Source organism: Zootoca vivipara, chromosome 4, assembly GCF_963506605.1.
Source record: "Zootoca vivipara chromosome 4, rZooViv1.1, whole genome shotgun sequence".
NCBI lineage: Eukaryota > Metazoa > Chordata > Lepidosauria > Squamata > Lacertidae > Zootoca > Zootoca vivipara.
Window position 1 is genome coordinate 90,309,529 of NC_083279.1, and position 17,260 is coordinate 90,326,788.

General features: G+C 46.8%; 1 protein-coding gene across 1 annotated transcript in view; it reads left to right on the forward strand.

Moving 5' to 3' along the window:
• ME3 (malic enzyme 3) overlaps window positions 1–17,260 on the forward strand; it is an 84,863-nt gene that overhangs the window by 24,211 nt on the left and 43,392 nt on the right. The window contains exons 4-6 of the mRNA XM_035114891.2: window positions 9,308–9,441; window positions 10,728–10,877; window positions 17,056–17,131. Coding sequence (XP_034970782.2) covers window positions 9,308–9,441; window positions 10,728–10,877; window positions 17,056–17,131 — 360 coding nt within the window. The remainder of the gene's footprint in view (window positions 1–9,307; window positions 9,442–10,727; window positions 10,878–17,055; window positions 17,132–17,260) is intronic.

Below are 17,260 nucleotides of genomic sequence, written 5' to 3' on the forward strand. Positions count from 1 at the left end.
GTGTTTCCAGGATGCTGAATACACACCCATCCCTGTTTGTAATATAGGGTTACTGATTGGTGATGAGGTCGCTATGCACTGACTCATAAGCATTTTTTAACTTCCTAGACAGTGTTAAACCAGCATTGTTTTCACCTCCCCTAAATTAGTATACCAGCCCTCTTTTACTATGGCAGGTGACGCCTGAACATGTTTGATTTCCTCGTCAAAATTTGCGAACAAGATGAACAACACCCAGATAATTCACTGCTTTTTCACAGTTGAAGCTGCACGTGAACGATTTTTATTGCAGGCCTGGGAGCCTCGGGGGCCTAGTTTTGTGTTTCCCAGTGGTGATGGACAGCACTATTAACATATTTCCTATGAGTAGATACACCCCAAGGAAACATTTCCTGTCATTTTTCATCAGCTATGTTAGATCCAAACCCAGACATCCCCTGGGAGAAGCGAGCAGGAAAGCTTTGAAATTAACCTGGACAGCCAGCAAGTCCATTAACAATCAGGATCTGGTTTGACTTCCTAATTACAGCCAATGTTTATCCTCTGACCTGCAAGCTCCAGGTCTACATGTGCCAAATCTTTGTGTGCCCTGAAGTTTTCCTCCTTTAGCTTTATAGCACAGGGACATAGCACAGGGGACTTTTCAGCAAGTCCCGGGTTTAATCCCTGGGATCTCCAGCTAGGGCTACCTGAAACCTTAGAGAGCCTCTGCCAGTCAGTGTAGGCAGTACTGAGCTCAATGCACTAATGGTCTGACTCAGAAGAAGTCAGCCCCCAATGTAAACTGACGGTATAAGACAGCTTTGTACATTAGTGAATGTCTGGCATCCTTCTGCTTCGGGAGACAATAGAGAAGAGCGCCTTTGGAGGTGAAGTCAGGCCATTGGAGAGTTTTGGCACCTGCTGTGGCTGTAGAGACTGATGTGGGAGAGAGATGTTTTGTTGCAGCTGGGGAAGATGAAGGCATGTGGATACATGACCGGACTGTCTTCAGGCACTGTGGTTGTCTGCAAGGGATTCCCACACGGCAGGGTTGGCGTTGCCAGCCCCTTGTCTACAAGGGGTGGCAAACCTGTGGCCTTGCAGCTATTACAAGACCACAACTCCCATCATCCTTGGCCATTGGCCATGCTGGTGGATGGAAGCTGGAGTTCCAACATCATCTGGAGGGCATAAAGTCAGCCAGCCCTGTTGTATCTTAGAATCATATAATCATAGAGTTGGAAGAGACCACAAGGGGCATCTAGTCCAACCCCCTGCCAAGCAGGAAACACCATCAAAGCATTCCTGACAGATGGCTGTCAAGCCTCCGCTTAAAGACCTCTAAATAAGGAGACTCCACCACACTCCTTGGCAGCAAATTCCACTGTCGAACAGCTCTTACTTTCAGGAAGTTCTTCCTAATGTTTAGGTGGAATCTTCTTTCTTGTAGCTTGAATCCATTGCTCCGTGTCCGCTTCTCTGGAGCAGCAGAAAACAACCTTTCACCCTCTTCTATATGACATCCTTTTATATATTTGAACATGGCTATCATATCACCCCTTAACCTTCTCTTCTCCAGGCTAAACATACCCAGCTCCCTAAGCCGTTCCTCATAAGGCATCATTTCCAGGCCTTTGACCATTTTGGTTGCCCTCCTCTGGACACATGCTTTACATGTAAAGACTTGGACTCATATGTACAATCGTAGGATTGTAGAGTTGGAAGGTACCCCAAGGGTCATCTAGTCCAACCCCCTGCAATGCAGGAATCTCAACAAAAGCATCCAGGACCACTCAACCTCTGCTTAAAAACCTCCAAGGAAAGAGAGTCTACAATCTCCCGAGGGAGACTGTTCACTGTCAAACAGCTCTTACTGTCAGAAAGTTCTTCCTTATGTTTAGTTGGAATCTCCTTCCTTCTAATTTGAAGCCACTGGTTCGAGTCCTACCATCAGGAGCAGGAGAAAACAAGCTTGCTCCCTTTTCCACGGGACAGCCCTTGAGATGAGCCCTGACTGGGACAGGGTTGGTCCAATATGCTTTGCTGCCTGAGGCAAAGGAAAAGATGGCAGCCAGCTGCCCTCTGGCCCAAGTGCAGAAGCTGACCAGATTGGCGATGGCATCTTCCTAGAACCCTGTCCAAAGAGAAGTTTCCTCTACCACACCTGAGGGCAGCAGGCTAGCTTATAGGGTGGGGGGACGGGGACAAGGCAGGCTGCATGCCACACACAGCAGCAGCAACAACAACTTACAGGCATCTGCTGCCCAAGGTGGCTTCCTCTCACTGCCTAGTGTTGCAAAAACAGTAAGTGCCAGCAAGGGATTATTTGTCCAGTAACCTGACAGCGGTATGGAACGAAAGCTGAATGACTAGGGCATTGTGGGTTGTTGTGGTCTGTTTCCCAGGTGGCAAGACAAACTGTTCAGTGTTGGGATGAAAATGGAAAATCCTGTGTGTGTGGAGGAGGGCGAAAGGGAGCAGCGTAATGAATAAAGATGTCGGAAAATATTAACATTACGAACAGAGGAGGAGTTCATTTATAGAGCACTTCCATGCCTGAGTCATGCAGCAGACATGCCAGATATACGGAGAATAAAATGAACGATGTTTCTTTTCTTTTCCCCCTGGTGAAATATAAAAGGAAAGCAAACGCGTTATTTTCCAGATTGCATGGGGTGCGGGTGGGGAAGAGGGTTAAGTGAAGCAGAGACCAGAAGTGGCCCCTTTAGGGTGGTAGAGGAAAGATGCAAAATCTCATCTAAGTTAAGGAAATGAGCCCAACTTGAAAGTTCTACACTGTACCTAGCTAGCTCGATTGGATAATTCAGGTTTGCCACACTAGGCTTGCTGAGGTCTGGAATAGACTGTGGTCTGTAGTCGCATCTCATGTCCTCTGTCTTGTTGTTAACTCTCAAAGCAGCACACCCCTGTTGTGGGTGTGTGGGTGTGTGCTCTGGTTCTGATTTGAGCTCTATCTCTTGGGGAGGGTGTGTTTAACCTTTCCCTCCCATTCCATCGCCCCAATCGTCTTTCTCACCCGTATCCCCAAAGTTTCTATCAGCCCTGCGCCGATAAGAATGCAACCACAATATAAGCCAGGGAAATCAATATGATGTCTGTTTCCTATTTTAAAGGTTCCAGTCCTCTTGATGGGGCCAGACTAGCAGCAGGCCATGGGGTGAGATCTGGTGGTTAAGGAGTTGGGGCCGCAGCTGATCCTGATTTTAAATCCTCATGTAACCCTCAAGGCTGCTTTATTTGTAGATGTTTGGGCAACGCTTTCCAGGATGCAGATGCCTCATGTTTGCGGACCTGTGAACTGCTGCCCTAACAATGCTTTTTATGATGTGCTGCTCACAGTTGGTTGCCCATCCCTTTTGCATGCCAACTTTATTTTTAATCGTCTTTTCCCGCTTGGTTTTTGGGAACATTTTTGTGATGATCAACACTTTGTACTGCTTTTGTATGCCCCCCTCCTGACGCGCCTTCCCCACCCTTTCCAACTGTGGTTTTCGTTTGTTTGTTCAATAGGCTCACCACTCCTTCTAAGAGACTGTGCGTGTGCATGTGCGTGTGTGTGTGTGTTATTTTGTACCAGAGCTTCTTTTCTTTAGGCCAATTTATGGAGCACAAGAATCAAATAACTGTAGGGTTGGAAGGGACCATGAGGGTCATCTAGTCCAACCCCCTGCAATACAGGAATCTTTTGCCCAGTGTGGGGTTCAAACTCATGACCCTGAGATTAAGAATCTCAGGCTCTTCCAACTGAGCTATCTCTGAGCAGTTCAGCATTAGGCTTTAGAAGCACCTCTTTGCAGAAGTAAGAAAGGCCTTTGCTAGTCATCAAGGATGGTCCACACACTGTTGGATCAGACTGAGAGCTAGTCTTGTTCAGCTTCCTCTCCCCCCACAGTGCCAAAGCAAAGGCTTATGGGAGGCAGGGCTTAGACCACTAGCCCTCTTCCACTATTGCTCCCCGGAGATTAGCTGCCAGTTGGTTTCCAGGCCAAATTCAAGGGGCTCACGTTTCATTCCTGAACAACTCAGGTCCCTAATACCTGGTAGCAAATTGCATAGTTTAACTATTCACTGCGTGAAACGGTCCTTATTTGGGGCCATCCCGATTCTCCCACAATTCAGATTCATTGGCTTGTCAACGACGTCAATTAAATAATGCGGAGGAAAGTCCTGATAACACTGGGAAGAATTCAGCGTTGCGATCAGCACCAGCATTTCGGCTTGTTTCATGGAACCACCTCCCCTCTCTTCCCCATACATACTGTTTAGGGGCTTCTCCTGAATCCCCCCTCCCACCAATCTAGAGGAGGCAATGGGGGGGAGAGATAAAGAGGGGCAAAAGCCCCATTGTGCTAGTGGATGCAGTTGTGCAGGTTTCCACAAGCAGAGCTACTTATTTGGTGCACTTTACAGAGCAAACTGAATAAAAAAACCATGCATAATTTGAGGAGAAAGGAGCAGAGAATTTTTGTCTTTCACATGGGTCAGGCCTTCTACATTGGAGGGGGACAGTCAACCAAACATACAGAGGAAAACTCCCTCAGAACTGCATAGCCAGTCAGAACACGAGTTACCTCAGTAAAGATAATGACACTCTGCCTGGTTGATGAGCAACACCTCCACCACCCTGGTTTAACTGACTTACTAATAAGAGAGATAACCCTTAACTCAGAAATGGAATTATCCTTGCCATTTAGGGTTCCAGTATTATCTGCAAATATCGAGGATTTTTCCAGAACAGAGTTACCTTTCAGCCCTTAATACCGGTATTTTGTATGCTGTAGGAGAAGATGCCATTAGAAGCTTTCTGCTCTCTCTCTCTCTCTCTCTCTCTCTCTCTCTCTCTCTCTCTCTCTTCCTTTCCTTTCCTTTCCTTTCAGCCTCCTTTATAAAACAGAAGTCTCGGTTTACGGAATGAATCAAGCAGCGGGGTCCTTAGCAAATGGCCTGCTTTGGAGTGTGGCCATTTTGTGGTCCAAGTGAACACAAAAGGGTTTACCGCTCCCATGTGTAATTAAGATCAGGCTTTGGGTACCATATGTTTCGCCTATGTGCAGAGGCCTGGTTAAACGGAGAGAAAAGCTGGTTGTCGTTTCCGAGGCACCAAATGAATAACGTGCCTTAATTTATGTCCGAAACAGAGGCAAATGGCCTATAGAAAGGTCATTATTCCTCCATTTCTTTGGTGGCTTAACTGGAAACGAAGAGCCTTGAGGAAGAAGAAGAAGAAGAAAGGGAGTCCTCAATAAGAACGTCACTGAAAGAATCGCATTGTATATTTTAAAAAAGGGAATTGTTTCCCGCAACTAACTTTTCATGTAATTTGGCAGGCATCAGGAGAAACACAGAAGGATCTCTCTTTGTCGCTGAGACTGACCTGGAATACATTTGCCTATTTTCTTTAAACAGGCAGGAGGACACTGAGCCCTTTGTCAGCCTTCGAGAAAGCCAAAAGTGAAGATTTGGGGCAGGTTGAGGGAGGAGGCGCAATAATCAGTGGATGCCCCCATCTCTAAGGAGATGTTTTCACGTGGGCTGAGGAAAGCCGCCCTGTAGTCTTGTTAGTTAAGCCTCAGAAATATAAAACTCACCAGCTGAGGCAATTTGAGATAGCTCAACTCGTAAAAAAAGGCCCACTGGATCAGGCCAAAGGCCCAACGCGGATGGTTTTTAAAGTGGAATAAACAAATTAACTGAGGTCATACAATCCAGATCTTTATTACAGTCATAGACCTCTCTGTGGAGGTTATCAGAGACTGACTTTGAGCGAGCAGAGATGGCTTTAAGGGAGGGAGTGGTCCAGAAACCCTCTCATGAACATACGGAAAAATAATATATGGGATGCCACAATGTCCGAGCGTCTCACCAGACACAGGAGGGCAATTGAAGGCATAACAAATAAAGACACCTTCCAACAAACATGGAACACCCCTTTCTTTAACTACCGGTATGTGAATGAACAAAATCAAGACCACGATACAACAACCGCTCAATATTTGCAGCGGGGAGGTTATGTTAGGTAATATGGTTGAACATGTAAGCTTATGTCTAGAGTCAATGGATAGAACAAAGACCATTAGATGTACTGCTTGATAAGTGTTTGATGGTTCTTGTATTTGTATTTGTTGAAAAACCAATAAATAACTGTTGAAAGAAAAGTGGGGGGGGGAGAGAGGTTATCAGCAGCTATTAGTCTACTTCCAACATTCCTTGAATTAGCCCAGGGGTTGGCAAGGTTTACCTTGCCTGGGCCGGTTCACTCCAGCGGAGATCCCTCCGTGGGCCGGATTGCGCCCACGCCCACGATTTCCAACATCTGCGTTGGCGCAGACCCGATTTCCAGTGTCGGCGCAGATGCGATTTCTGGCATCTGCGCATGCACAGACGCGATTTCTGGTGCTGCAAAAGCGAGTCCCCGCGCCGGTTTAGTCCAGCGCGTGAGGACTCGCCGAGTGGGCGGCTCAGTTTAGGGGCGACTTGTGGGCCGGTTAAACAACCCCCGTGGGGTGCTTGTGACCCATGGGCCTTAGATTGCCTACCCCTGAATTAGCCCCGTAGAGCATTGCTTTATTCTCCATGAGTTCGTCCAATTTGGCTATGCGCTGTGTAAAGCAGTGCACCTCTCTCCTGTCCAAAACCCTCCAAAATTCAGCTTCGTTGACAGGCCCTGGGTTCTTGTCTTTGGGAAAGGCCATAACTCAGTGGTTAGAGCATCTGCTTTGCATGGGCTTCCGGAAACCCTGGAGAGCTGCTGTCAGTCAGTGTAGACAATACTGAGGTAGATGGGCCAATGGGCCTGGCTTGGTAAAAAACTGATAAACGTCTCTCTATCTTCTTCTTTTGCAGCTGAGTGATTCTTACCCTAATGTACTTGTGCTTGCTGAGTGCCCAGAAGCCTCCAACATGTGCTTCTGACATCGACCAGAGTGGATAGCTAGTCAGGAACCATGTGACTGATTTTTAATAGGTTTGGGACCATTTCTCCTCCTTCCTTCATGCGGTTGGCATCACCCATAGTTGGCTGAGGCACATTATCTGGACTCTTGCTGAGTTATTTGTTTGGAGCGCAAGGTCAAAAGGGAGCAAAGTTCACCTCTCAGGCTTGGCTCCGCTCCTCTTCTGACGCACAGAACACTTTGTGTCGGCATTTGCAGAATTTAAATAGCTTCGTCAGGAAATCACCACAGGAAAACCGATTCCTTGCCATTTATGATATTTCCCTTTGGCATCGGCAGTCGTCCAGGCTCCAGGGCCTCAGATTCGTAGATCGTAGATGTTAACAGGATTTGCCCGTTGGGAATGAAACCATCTCCAGCCAAGGAATCTCAAGCGGCAGGGCTAGGAAATATTCTGCTTGAGGTGCGAGGGCTTTTGGTTGTTGAGTGGTTAGCACAAGAACACTCAAAGCTGCCTCCAACCAAGTCAGACCATCAGCTCATCAAGTTAAATACCTTGGCTGGCAGCAACTTTCCATGGTTTCAGACTAGGGTCTCTCCCAGTTGGGCAGGCTTTGGGAAATTGATGAAAGGACTCTTGGACCTTGTTGGAGCATCATGCCTCCCTCCCTAAGTTGGGTAGAAGCTTCCTGCGCTTTGGGAAAGAGGCACCAGGCTTTAATACTTTAATACTCTAATTTACTGGAAACATTTAGGGGAATAGCCCAGTCCCCCAGTCCATTGGCCACACGTCACTGCTCTCTGCACTTTTGATTCCCAGCAACTGGTATTCAGAGTCATATAGAATCACAGAATCATAGAGTTGGAAGAGACCACAAGGGCAATCCAGTCCAACCCCCTGCCAAGCAGGAAACACCATCAAAGCATTCCTGACATATGCCTGTCAAGCCTCTGTTTAAAGACCTCCAAAGAAGGAGACTCCACCACACTCCTTGGTAGCAAATTCCACTGCCGAACAGCTCTTACTGTCAGGAAGTTCTTCCTAATGTTTAGGTGGAATCTTCTTTCTTGAAGTTTGAATCCATTGCTCCGTGTCCACTTCTCTGGAGCAGCAGAAAACAATCTTTCTCCCTCCTCCATATGACATCCTTTCATATATATGGCCTCCAACAGTGGAGGAAGCATATGGCACTAGCTCTCACTGGCCTCTCGAGTTTTTCTTTATGGCTGGATGCCTGAGGTATGTCTGGCCTGCATAAAAGAGATGCCTTGCACGCTGCTTGTCAACCCAAATCTAGCAGTGGCTGGGCCACTTGTGGCTGTGAACTGCCACAGCTCCGCTGGCAGGTGTTGGGAGCTGCGTGGCGCTGCCTCCAGTTAGAATGTAAGGCACTGAAATTCACATAGGAACATAGGAATCTGCCCTATACAAAGTCGGGACATTGGTCTGCTTATCTCAATATTGTCTGCACTGACTGGCAGCGGCTCACCAGAGTTTCAAATAAGGGTTTCTTCAGAGAAGACACACAGGTTCTGAGTTTTTTAAATAAATAAATCAGTGTTGCAAATTGTCTGCGATGGTTGCCATGGAACATAAATCAAAGCCAATACAGTGGTACCACAGGTTAAGTACTTAATTGGTTCCGGGGTGCCATTCGCACCCTGAAAAGTACTTAATCTGAGCGGGGATAGCGCGCGTGCGCAGATCGTTTATGCGCATGCGCACGCGGTGGAGTACTGGGCGCACGCGGTGGAGTACTGGGTCCACGGAGTACTTAAACTGAAAGTACTCAAACCGAAGCATACCTAAACCAAGGTATGACTGTACTTGAATGAAAATATTTTTCTCGGGTTCAGCCTGATAGGTTACCACATGCTGTTCAAGACACTCGAATTGTTTGTTGTTATTTGGAAGCCATGAGTCACGCCACCTCCTGGAAACCTTTTCAAATGGGTTCTTTAAAAAAAAATGTGTATGTTTCATTTCTCAATATTCCAATGCAATAACTTAAATGAAAGCAATATTATTTTTGGCACGCCCATCTCGATCTGTTTAGTCATCCCTGTAGCACGGGCTGGCTCAGAGGAAGGTTGTGTGCAGCTGAATCTGCTAACAAAGCACTCTCCCCTCCTGTGGTTTCCAGCAACTGGTATTCAGAAGCATTGCTGCCTTTGACTGTGGATATGCAGGGGTACGCATACCCTTACACATTTTGTGAATCTCACCTCACAGGGTTGCTGTGAGAATGCAAGAGGGGTGGAGGACTCAAAATGCCTCCCTAGAAGTTCTTCTTCTTTGTGGCACATCCCAAAGAGAGTCCACCAAAGTGGAAATCTAATAATACTTCCTTTCTGTTAAGAGAGGCTATCCATTCCATAACTGCTTCAACACATCCTCTCTTCCTTCCTAGGGAATGGCCTTTACCCTCGAAGAGAGGCTGCAGCTGGGAATCCATGGCCTGCTCCCTCCTTGCTTCCTGAGCCAAGACGTTCAAGTTCTCCGCGTCCTCAAAAGCTACGAGACCAAATCCAGCGACCTAGACAAGTAAGCAAGGTGTGAGGCAAGAGCGCCGGACAAGGGGATGTGGCCAGAGCTAAACATTAGGAAGGATGTGCGGAAAATAAGGTTGCTCACCCCGAAGGACTCTGCGGGTGGCGAAGAAACTTGCAATATGACTGCATGCCTTACATTGTTTGCAATAGCAGGTGGTTGACAGAAGGTTCCAGGATGGGTCACAGTTTAAAAGAAATTGCAAATGCAACTAGAGTGGGTTCAAACATATATATCTCAGGGAACAAATATATCTCAAAGATCAGGATAAATAGGTGCGCCTTCTGCACATAGCTGCCAAGTTTTCCCTTTTCTCACGAGGAAGCCTATTCAGCATAAGGGAATTTCCCTTAAAAAAAGGGAGAACTTGGCAGCTATGCTTCTGCATACTATGAAAGTTGTGCAATGAAGGTCCCAGGTGCACCTCTTTGAGGAGAGAGTTCCCCAACTTAGGGGCTACCACAGAGAAGGCCTTCTCCTGGGCCAACACCACCCCAGGTTTCTAAGGGTGTTGGAACTGCAAAGAGGACCTCCTCTGCTGATCGCAACACCCAAAAGGAAGGGGGTGGTCTCTAGGGAAGGAGGTGGTCTTACGGATATTTGGGGCCTAAGTGATTTAGGGCTTTATACACTAGCGTATTGCGGGGGAAGTAGAGTAGGAAAGGGTAGTTGCTTTCAATGCAGCCAGTGTTTCTGCTTCCAGCCTGAAATGAAATGGGGACAATCCCCCTACCATATCCTCAATATTGCTTGGGGAGTTGCCATCACTTTCCCTCTTTAAATTCACCTTGATCTCACATGGCCTCATGCACTGTACTCTTGCGACCCCTTCTCCAACACCAATAGCTCTGTATTCCTCACCAGAGGAGTTAATAATAAATCAATAAAATTGCACAGAAGCTACGGCTTCTCTTGCTTTGCATAATTTGTCCTACCATCTTTACATCTCTCTGTAATTTGCTTTGGTTTTCCGAGGATTGGGGAGGGGCAAGGAGCTCTGCCTACTTGGACGCTTAGGCTGCAGTCCTGTGCTCACTTACCTTGGAGTAAGGCTCTCTTAGCCCTACCTGGGGGTACCAGAGATTGAACATGGGACCTCTTGCCTAATAGCAGCTATAAGAAGCATGGATTGAGATGGCGGACGTTTCCCCCCCCCCCAAAAAAAATCTGGCAGAGAACTGGCTCTGTTGCTTCTGCTTGGCATCAACAATGTCCTTCTTTTCCTCATGCTTTTCTTCCACCTCTCTGTCCCCCCTCCCACCTCCCGCTGCCCTCGGCAGGTATATCATCCTTATGACGCTCCAAGATCGAAATGAGAAGCTGTTCTACCGGGTCCTCACATCGGACATAGAAAGATTCATGCCTATAGTATACACTCCCACCGTCGGCTTGGCCTGTCAGCAGTATGGGCTGGCTTTCAGAAGGCCTCGGTGAGTAGACGGGACTATTTTTATCTCTCTTACCCCATCATTGTGCCTCCCCCCCCCACGCTTAATTGAAAACGAATGCTCCTTTTGTCATTGGTACGCCTCTTAATGTGGGTGGCCCTCAAGAAAAAAAGAAACAGCCTTCGCGATTCTTGATCAAATGATGCAGCTATGTATTTGTTTAATGGCATGCTGGGGGAGAATTCCTGCAAAACAAGAGTAGTTTTGTTCAAGAACAGGACAGTGCAATCTAGCTAAATTTAACTGCGAAAACATTCTCACTTTAGCCCTCCTCCGTCAGTTCCATAACCTTTAAGATTCTTGTTGTCTTGCTGTTCAACCCTTGGGGGTAAACAGAGTTTGCTGTGTGGTTTGTCATGAGGGCTGGTTCAGCAAATGCCTTTTTGCTGAGTCAGGAGCCAGAAATTGCTACACATGTGAACCATGCCTGCAGACCCTGGGTGGCAAACTTAGCAAGAGTGAGGGCAGAGCAAGGCAAAGGTGGTCTAGATTGGCAGGTTTAGGACAGCCAAAGAGCCCTTAACTGGAGCTGTCAATCAGCCTGCCAGCAGCTTTGTCCTGCTTCCTTTTACAAGGAAAGGTCAAGTAGGGGTAGGGGAGCTAACTTTTGAAGGCACTAGGTGACTGCATTCTGCAGGAGGATTTACCCTCTAGCTCCCTAAAATATCAGAAGCCCATTTCATTGTAGTGGGGCCTTCACTGTGGTTGCCCCTGTTCCATAGCTGCCAAGTTTTCCCTTTTCTCACGAGGAAGCCTATTCAGCATAAGGGAAAATCCCTTAAAATAAGGGATAACTTGGCAGCTATGCTGTTCTGTGAAACATCGTCCCGGTTGAGATAGGACAGTACTATCAGATTCCAGTTGCTGGGAATCACAGCTAGGAAGAGCGCTGTTGCGCTCGGATTCAGCTTGCAAGCTTTCCAGGAGTGGCATCTGGTTGGCTACTGAGAGAACAAAGTGCTGGACGAGATGGGCAACTCTCCATTGGTGGAGCACGAAACCCTTAATCTCAGGGTTCTGAGTCCAAGCCCCACGTTGGGATGTACTGGATTTGTTTCACATTCTTCTTAAACTTTTGCTACGTCATTGAATACGTCCTCACTTCTCAGGAGTGAGCCAGCAATAAAACACACTGATTAAGTGAAGTTAGCTCTTTATTAGAAGAAACAAGGAGTGCCAGGCCTAATGAGCACAGCAATTCTTCTTGGTGGGTCTTGCCCCTGTGAGGCAGTTGTGGAGACTGAAGGTCCCCGCCTCCCCACAGCTGCCCAAGTCTCTTACTCTCCTGGGTCCTTCCTAAGCAATCTGAGACTTGTGCCTGTGTGTGTGTCTCTGCTCTTCCCTCTTCATGCCTCTTCTGGTTCTGGGAGACCAGGGGGGAAGGGAAGCTTGTTGCAGCAGGAGGGGGAGACATCTGTGACTCTGCATCAGCCTGACTCATCTCTGCCTCTTGTCCTCCCTCATCCCTCTCCACTGCTTCAGCTTCTGTGTCTGATTCTGGACTTCTCTCTGCCACAGACTCTCCCTTCTCACTAAGCCCTGTTCCCTCTTCAGCTCCTGACTCCTCCTCTTCTCCCTCTGACCACTCATCATAGTCCCACCACTGCTTCCCGGGCTCTGAGCCTTCTTCCTTAGGGGGTTCCTTGGTTGTTGGTCATGGTGGGTGGGACTGATAAGAGCTGGAGTCCCACAAGGTCTGGGCGGGAGGCACGGGTTCCCCTCACCTGCTACTATCTCCTTAAAGTGCAGTTGTTTTCCTAATTCACAAAGAAGGCAAGACTTCCTTTGCAAAGGTTCTGCCAATAATTCCCGCTCTTTTGGAAGCTGCCTTCCCACGACATCTTTTTCCAATTATCTGTTTCTTGACCCCCCCTAGAAACTTCCTCTTTTAAAAGGGGTAGTTTTCACTTGAGAAATAATGCTCTTCTTGTTTGTGTTAAGCATTTTTCTTCCTTCCTTAGAAAGGTTCTTGTCCAGTCAGATTTGGCTGGGTGAGGATATAATGCTGGCTCTCTGATCTCTGCAGTTCACAAAATCAGAACGGGTTAGGTTAGGGAAAACCACACACACAAAAAAAACCAGAACCCTTTAGTTTCAGATAGAAACCTCTCCCAGCTCTACCACGAGATGCCTGGGACTGAACCAGGGACATTCTGTGTCTTTCCCCCCCAGTTCTGCAAAGCCTGAAGGGACAGCGGTACCATCCCACTCCAGTTTGAGTTGAGGCACAGGAAAGAGTTTGTTAACCCCATTCTCCATGGTAATGGGCTGGAGCTCAGTGACAGAGCATCTGTTTTTGCATGAAGATGGTCCCGAGGGAACATTGTAGAACCACAAATAAAAAGCATGATACGTGGACGGTCTAATATAAATCCATTTCTAGTGCACTGTTATTGCGGCAATGACATGCTGCAGAATATACCCCCCCCCACACACACACACACAAAAACCCCTGTCTGTACTCCTCCCATCCTGCCATATAACCTGATTTTGAAAGATCCATGAAGCAGGGAGGGAACTCACAAACCCCCTGTCTCCTCCTGATCATAGTCTCCTAACTATGATCAGGCAAGTTAGATCTGTGCTGGACCTTTACAGAGACAGCATTGTTTATATACTGGAAACACTCAGCTAGTTATCCCCAATACATTCATTAAGCTGATTTCAAGAACAGACAGAGAGCACAGTGCTACGACTAGCAATTTTCTTCATTGGCAATAAAATGCTAGCTGGATTGAAAGATCATGAGAAGAGGGTTGCTGCAACAGGAGGGAGCCATTCCTGAGATATGTGGGTTTCATGTTTATGGAAAAGGGAGCCAAAATTCTTTCCCCCACTTCTTTAGTTTCCTTTCATAAAAAAAGGGCTTCCTTTCTTCAGATACATCTGCTTCCAGCCACTGAAGCAGTTATTTCTCTCAAGAAGCTAAATGATTTCTGCCAAAGACTACACCCCATGTGACCCGTCACCTCTAGCCAAATTGCAAAAAAAACTTTTGTCTTCATTGGCTGCATTCGCATGGCACAATAAAATCTGGCTTTCTCGCTTATCACGGTTTCTGATGCACGCTCCCTGATCGCTCCTGCTTTGCTCTTACACAGGGTGAAGAAAAGAAATAAGCCAGGAAGGCACAATTAAAGCTTAGTTTCCCATTAATGTTTGAACCCATGATCGTGGTTTGTTGCTCCCTAACAAACCAGGGATCTCTAACCAACCTTAAACCATGGCTACAGCTGCCTTCCCCAACCTGATGTCTTCTGGGTGTCCCATCATTCCCGACCAACATCTACTAGCCAAAGTGGCAATGCTATACCTCCACTGTCAAACGCAGTATGCCCCTAGATGCCAGTTGCTGGGAATCACAAATGGGGAGAGTTCGGGACCTGTTTGTGGGTTTGTCCCAGACATCTGGTTGGCCACTGTGAGAACGAAGATGCTGAACTAGATGGACCACTGGCCTGATCCAGCAGGCTCCTCTTAATGTTTTATTGGTGAAAAGGGAGAAAGACTGCATAGACGTAGCAGTGCATATCCCATAAATGCTAGTTTATGAGGTCCAGCTCCGAGGGCCTTTTGGGAGTTCCCTCCCTGCGAGAAGTGAGGTTACAGGGAACCAGGTAGAGGGCCTTCTCGGTGGTGGCGCCCTGCCTGTGGAACGCCCTCCCATCAGATGTCAAGGAAATAAACAACTCTCTGATGTTTAGAAGACATCTGAAGGCAGCCCTGTTTAGGGAAGTTTTTTATGTGTGATGTTTTATTGTATTGGTTACAGGTAGGTAGCCGTGTTGGTCTGGGTCGAAGTAAAATAAAAAAATTCCTTCAGTAGCACCTTAAAGACCAACTAAGATTTTATTTTGGTATGAGCTTTCGTGTGCATGCACACTTCTTCAGATACCACTGAAGAATCTGAAGAAGTGTGCATGCACACGAAAGCTCATACCAAAATAAAAACTTAGTTGGTCTTTAAGGTGCTACTGAAGGAATTTTTTTATTTTATTGTATTTTTAGTATTTCATTGCAAGCTGCCCAGAGTGGTTGGGGAAACCCAGCCAGATGGGCGGGGTATAAATAATAAAATTATTATTATTATTATTATTATTATTACTACTACTACTACAGTGGTACCTCGGTTTACAAACAGTCCCGTATTACGAACGCCTCCATTTACGAACGTCGCGGACCCGGAAGTGTTTACATCTGGGTTCCGTGGCATCGGATGTGCAGACGCGATCTGCACAGCTCTATCGGCGCTTCGCGCATGCGCAGAAGCGTGCCTTCGGGGAGCGAATGCCTCCGTTTACGAACACCTCAGTGGAACAGATCGCGTTCGTAAACCGAGGTTCCACTGTAATCTTTACAACCATATCCTCTAATAGGGACATCCAATTCAACAACAACAACAATTATAATATTTATACGCTGCCCATCTGACTGGGCTGCCCCAGGCACTCTGGACAGCTTCCAACATATATAAAAACTTAACAAAACATTAAACATTAAAAAAAACTTCCCTATACAGGGCTGCCTTCAGATGGCTCGGGGATCGGATAACTCCATACCCTCCAACAATTCTCCAGTGAAAATAAGGGTGTCCTAAGGAAAAGCGGGACATTCTGGGATCACATCAGAAACCAGGAAGGCTTCTGTAAATCCAGGATTGTCCCTGAAAAATAGGGACACTTGAAGGGTCTGTACAACTTGACATCTTCTGATCCCTTGAGATCCTCATGGTTTAAGGGTGTGTGTTTTTGCAGTGGATTCATAAAGATGCCTTGGAAATGGCACCTTTTGGCTCTCATTCGAAGGTCTGGCTTAAAACATGCGATGGCAGCTTAAGAAGGTTACTCAGCAAAGGAAGGCGGCTTATTATCTTCTGCATTCTGCTTGCAAATTATTTCAAGACAAATCCATCTTGACTCTCTTGCCTAGTTCTCCATTCTCCTCCACTTCACATTAAGAGTACTTGCAGGAGGAAATAAATTATTGGCTACTTAGGGTTTTTTTAAAAAAAAAACAGAAACAAAACCCTGTAACAATTAGCCAAGCCTTTGCACATACATGCGAGAGCCAACCCATAAAAAGCAGCAATTAGTCACTGCCATTACTTCAACCTCTCGGATGGTTAATTATGATCTGTGCTTGGAGAAATGAAGTGCAGGCTCAGGCAGAGTCCTCTGCCATTACTGGCCCTTTGTTAGGAGGAGTGCTTGTTAGCTTAAGCCTTCCCCAAAAGAGCTAAACAATTACGAATGTTTGGTTTTCAAATTTCAGGGCCTCATGCACTTGCCTTGGCAATCTCAGAAAGAATATCTGCAAACATGGGAATAATGGGAGTGGCTCCTTGGAAAGGCTCTCTGGAGACCCATGCTTCATTGCATACATTTTTGGGGAGTTTTCATTACTGGAAACAAAACCATGAATCCCTTATCCAAGGTCCTTTTTTTAATGTATTGCTGAGTGGATGCATCATTAAATCGTGCATTGTGTTACACAGAGCAGACAGGAATTTGCAGATTTAACAAAAACAAGGGAAGCAGGAGTGAAGAATGGCAGTATATATATGCTCAGAGGTATAGAATTACACACACACACACACACACACACACACACACACACACACACAGCGGTGGTACCTCTGGTTGCGAACGGGATCCGTTCGCAACATGAGCAGTACACAACCCGTGTCTCCGCTTCAGCGCATGGGCGGGTCGCGATTCGGCGCTTTTGTGCATGCGCATGACGTCATTCGACGCTTCTGCACATGCGCAAACCGCCAAACCCGGAAGTAACCCTTTCAATTACTTCCAGGTTCAGCGCATTCGTAACCCATGTTGTACGCAACCCGCAGCATTCGTATCCAGAGGTATGAATGTATCTCGAAATGCCAGAGCCAGCAAAACTCTTCTACTATTTGCTGCTTTGGTAGGGCATCCCTCACTGGCACCAGTAGAGACTTCCATATTGTTGCAAATATCAGCTGGGGGGGGGGGGAGATTGGGATTCCCCACTCCTGATTCAACATTTGCATGAAAGATGCTCCAGTTTCTTGTTTTTGCACACCAAGGTGTCCTTTCTTCCTCCTAAACAGTACTGCAACTTCTGAGCATTGCAACTTTTCTTAGACTGCGATTGCTCTGTTCTTTTTTCCCTTCTCCTCCAGGGGGCTGTTCATTACCATTCACGATAAAGGACATATTGCAACGATGCTGGACTCATGGCCTGAAGAAAACATAAAGGTAATGGAATATCCTCCCACATGTGGGCTCCCAAAACCAAAGCGCATGTCTTCCCATCTGTGTTCCCGTGGGAGTCATGTGATCTGCTCGAGATCACAAAGCCCCAAAGATGTGGTTTTTTCAGGGTGA